Source organism: Etheostoma cragini, chromosome 11, assembly GCF_013103735.1.
Source record: "Etheostoma cragini isolate CJK2018 chromosome 11, CSU_Ecrag_1.0, whole genome shotgun sequence".
Classification (NCBI taxonomy): domain Eukaryota; kingdom Metazoa; phylum Chordata; class Actinopteri; order Perciformes; family Percidae; genus Etheostoma; species Etheostoma cragini.
The window spans coordinates 1,024,923-1,029,504 of record NC_048417.1 but is presented as its reverse complement, the minus strand read 5'-3'; the positions used below and the strand labels follow the sequence as shown (position 1 = coordinate 1,029,504).

The 4,582-nt window shown below is 41.0% G+C and overlaps 1 protein-coding gene across 1 annotated transcript; it reads right to left on the bottom strand.

The window, feature by feature from the left end:
* Nucleotides 1–2,403: 2,403 nt before the first annotated feature.
* On the bottom strand, nucleotides 2,404–3,742 carry LOC117952745 (trace amine-associated receptor 13c-like). Its single transcript, XM_034885270.1, has 2 exons — nucleotides 3,501–3,742; nucleotides 2,404–3,223 (listed from the first exon to the last, which is right to left on the bottom strand). The coding sequence occupies exons 1-2, from the start codon at nucleotides 3,674–3,676 to the stop codon at nucleotides 2,404–2,406; spliced, it is 996 nt and encodes a 331-aa protein (XP_034741161.1). The 5' UTR covers nucleotides 3,677–3,742.
* Between the last annotated feature and the right edge of the window lie 840 nt (nucleotides 3,743–4,582).

Here is a 4,582-nt window from a genome sequence, read left to right as displayed (position 1 = left end):
TTGGATGGGTAAAACAACGTCCTGATCCCAGACCGCCCAAAGAGACACGAATAGTCCAGACCAAGAGTGTTTATACATGGGAATCTCTCTAGCTGCTTCTCTGTCAGGTCTGCGAAGTGTTTGCTTTATTGTTTATTTTACAGATATGTTTTTCCTTCATGGTGTTGAACAGTGATGGCCTGTGGTGCGAGTCATTTATCAAGATCAGGAAATCAACCCACCAGTCTCCTACTGACCTCGCTGGTCAAAGGTTTCAAATGGAAACATCGGAGCAAACACACGTGGTCGCAGTTTGGTTATCTTCAGTTTATTACAAGTGTATTTATTTTTACAAAATTTCACTTGTGTACACGTGTAAAGTAAAGGAAATATATCACTATTTATTTATATATAGAAGACACGACTTTCTGCTGGGTTACAGGTCAACGATGATGCTTTGGTTTTTCCCTTACGGTTTGTGTTGGAGCAGAAGCCAAACCACAGAGCAATGTAGAAAGTGCTGAGACCGGCTACGACTAATTCTTATTTTTGAAACACCTAAATTTGAGAAACAAAATTATAATTCAATTTCAATTTATTTGTAGTATCAATTCATAACAAGAGTTATCTCGAGACGTATTACAGATAGAGGAGGTCTAGACCACGCTCCATAATTTACAAGGACCCAACAGGTCTAGTAGTTTCCTCCCCTTTGGAAAGAAACCTCGGACAGACCCAGGCTCTTGGTAGGCGGTGTCTGACGGGCCGGTTGAGGTAAGAATGAAGTAATGTATTCTCATGTAATCTATTATGTCAGCACAGATATTTTTGTAAGTTGCTTAGTCAGTGTATCCCACCATAATGGTTATTATATTAAGAGAAGAAAACCTTTTTTTGTCCCATGCTAAATTGGATTAAAAAAATCATCTTTTGGAAACTGATTAAAAGAAATTAGGAAAATCCAACCTTTAAGGACACCAATTTAGTCTATGTCAGCATCAGCATTGGTAACAGTGCGCGCCCTGGGGCCTTCAGCATCAGGCAGAAGTGTGAACTGTCTAAGAGCCACCATGAGCTCATCCTTACATTCTCCAATAGTCAGCTTTTCCTTCTGAAACCTAATGGATGTGGTCTTCAAAATGTTGCCAATGTCAAGCATGTTTGACGAAAAGCACTGAAAACGCTCTGAGCAGATACGCTGTTTCAATGGTAGCAGTTAGTCAGTAACCCCATAGGAGTGTCTTGCTCTTTCATTCACTTTTGAGTGTACTATATTTCTCAGCTCTGGGATGAGTATGATTGTATTTTTTTTTTTAGTAACACCTGTCTATGGCCTAATTTGATCCTACAGTGCTGTAACGTTGCACCCGCTTTTGGATCATTACAAAGAATAATGCAAAGTGATTATCTTAAAGTAAAAGAGATAGTGTCTACATACATTATTAACAGGTATCTAAGTGGTCTTGAAGAGGATTCTATTGTTCTGTCTCTCATTTGGACTTGTTCCTGTCTAGTCCTGGTCTTGGACTTGACAAAGGTTGACTTGACTACACCACAATCCATCTCATCCAAATTGCTTAGCTTAATTTCTATCCTGCAAAATACAAGTCAACATCTCCATCTTCTGGCGAGAGAGAAGAGCATATCATGAATAACGGGTCCAAATGACTTCACATAGTGTAAAACATAAATAAAAAGACAAGACATTACAATATGAATAATCCTTATTTATTATCATATTTTATGCTACTTTACTTCAATTAAAACTGATTGTTTATGTATAAAAATGATTTTAAATAGCTACCCATCACATTTCACATCATTTGGGAAACCTTTCTTTTCTTCTCTGTAATTACAGTAGATGTTTGTCTGAGAAACTCTAGATAATATTTTCAAACATAATGTTGTATAAATTATTTCCAGAAGAACATCATAGGGCTTTCTATACATTTGTCACAGAAACAAGAAATGTTATACACGATCAAATATAAATGGCACTTTTGGCAAACATGTGTCCCTTTCTCTACTAGACAGGAAACTGTGGCTGTTTTTTCTCTGTGCTCTGACCAGACAGAGGTAGAAATACAAAGATTTAGGAGCTCTTTTGTTGTTGGGATGAAATGTTCCCTAAGTGTCAAACATGTTTGAATTTAAAGCTTACATTAAACCGGGTGATTACCTAGAAACAGTATAAGGTGCTTATGACTCTTTCTTTAAATGCAGCAGCATAAGAGAGTCAAACTACATAACAAGATAAAGCTGAAGAACAGGCCTTTCAGTTGTTAATCGTACACAATTTAAACTTGAAGACAGAAAAGTCTATTTTAAATGTCTCTATTTCTCAACCCAATCACTGAACAACGGGAACATATTCATTCATTTATTCCTTAGACCGAGTCTGATCCCAGTCCCTCCACAGCCTCTCTACAGCATGTTGTTCTCACAGGAGCCACGCTGCAGTATCTGAAGAGTGACTATGAGTTTAACTGCTTTCCTAAACCAGGGGTAAAACAAGGCGTATATCACAGGGTTTAGAAAAGAGTTTAAAAAATAAAACATTGGGACAATAAAGGATGCATATGAAACATTGACCAAGCTGTCACCTGCAAGAGAGACACAGAAATATGGGAAGAAACATATTAGAAACACAACTACCAGAACACCAAGATTCCTGGCTGCTTTCAGCTCTGATTTCTTTGCCTTTGGAGTCACTGACAGCTGGATTGTGACAGCTGTAATGTGAGAGCGCATGGCACGGGCCTGAGACACAGCCACGGCAAATACTCTTAGATACAGAGCTACGATGACAGTAACTGGAACAATAAAGGTCAAAACAAGGTCCACAATCCCTGCGATATAACCAACCACCAACACACATTCTCCGTCACAAGGAGTATACCTTTCTAGGTGAGTCGGGAAAACCTCTGTAAAGAGAAGGCTGAATACAACACAACATAGCCAACACAGACAAACACAAAATCTAACTCTGTTCATGGTGATTCTGGTGTTGTAATGCAGAGGGTCACAAATAGCCACATAACGGTCAACTGATATGAGCACCATGTCACCTACTGAGGATGAAATAATGGCAAGGTCTAGATAATTATACAGAGTACACACATAGTCACCAAGAAACCAGCAGGATGTTTTTTTGAGGATTTCTCCCGGCATCAGCACGAGGCCCACTAGGAAGTCTGAGACAGCCAGAGAGAGGAGGAAGACGTTGGTGGGGGTGTGGAGCTGTCTGGAAGGAAAGAGATTATTATCGTTGAGTCTTCACATCTGACAAAAAAAAATATTTTTACTTTTCTGTAATACCAACAGGCCTTTTTTTGAGCAGGTAGTTTGATTATTATAGTAAAAGAAGCACAGGTGTTACAGTGTTAACAACATAACCAATGGCTCCCTTAAGTGTCCCACTAAGCCATGACACTCCAAAAAGCCAGGCAGCATGCATTATGCCAGGACCCTGAAACAGTGTTCACACATTTAAGAATAATTGTTGAGACAAGGATCTTTGCCTGAAGTGGGAGACTGAGATAATGACGAGCAGGTTGAGAGCTACAGTGAGCAGAGAGATGGAGGAAAGTAAAATGTGAATGAGCATCACTTCAAACCGAGGAGGCGTCGGCTTCCTGCAGGAGGTGTTGAAGAGTTGGGGAAAGCAGAGCTCTGCTCCGTCCTGTGTCTCCGTCATCGGTGGGAGGATGACAGAGACCTCAGCTCTCTGCTTCAAACTCTGTCATACAACTGATTTATCTCTTTCTACAATTGTCTCCACCCCTTCTTTTTGTCCCTGTAAGTCTCTGTTGGATACCAATGTCCTTCCGTCCTTGCTCTACACATTGTTTCAAGCTTTCCCAACCCACAGCCTCTAAAGTCTTCAATAGACAGGGCTGTAGTCAAGACCACCTTAGTCGAGTCCAAGTCAAGACCGAGTCCAAAGAGGTTTGAGTCTGAGTCAAGACCACATCCAAAAAGGTTTGAGTCCAAGTCAAGACCGAGTCCAGGACAGAAAAAAAGGTCTTATGCGTGACTCAAGTACTAAAGCCCTGCTTTTAGACCCCATTTGGAAACCAGAAATACCTCTCTGCCTTCTCTTTTGCTTGTATTATTGTATAATTAAAAATAAAACAATATGTTCCCAATGAAAGGAAAAATCCCAGCACCCTGGAAATCCAAGATCACAGTTTTGAGTGACCAAGTTGAACTGAATTGAACTCTGGTGGAAGTGAATGTCAAATTGCACCTGGAGTCGTGTAAGCTTCCTTTTGTGTGAGGTCAGTTCTATTTGTATTCCTGTGTGTAATCTGATGCAAAGCTTTCTCATGACACATTGATAACTTACTTAAATATGGTGACGGCCCACTGCCGACCAGCCTGGTGAAAGTTGCCGGGATTTTTCACCAGGCGTCTCTGCGCAGCGTTCGGGAGGCGCCGCGAGCCACAAAAGCAGTCACGGCCAGTCAAGTCAATGCTTGGTGTTCCACCAACTGCGTCACATGGCGTCCCCGTGAATCGGCTCTCCGCTCCGATAAAAATACGCCCCGGGTCCTGTTTGACGTGAGCCACAGGCCGGTTGCACAGCCGGAGAGGAGAGAAA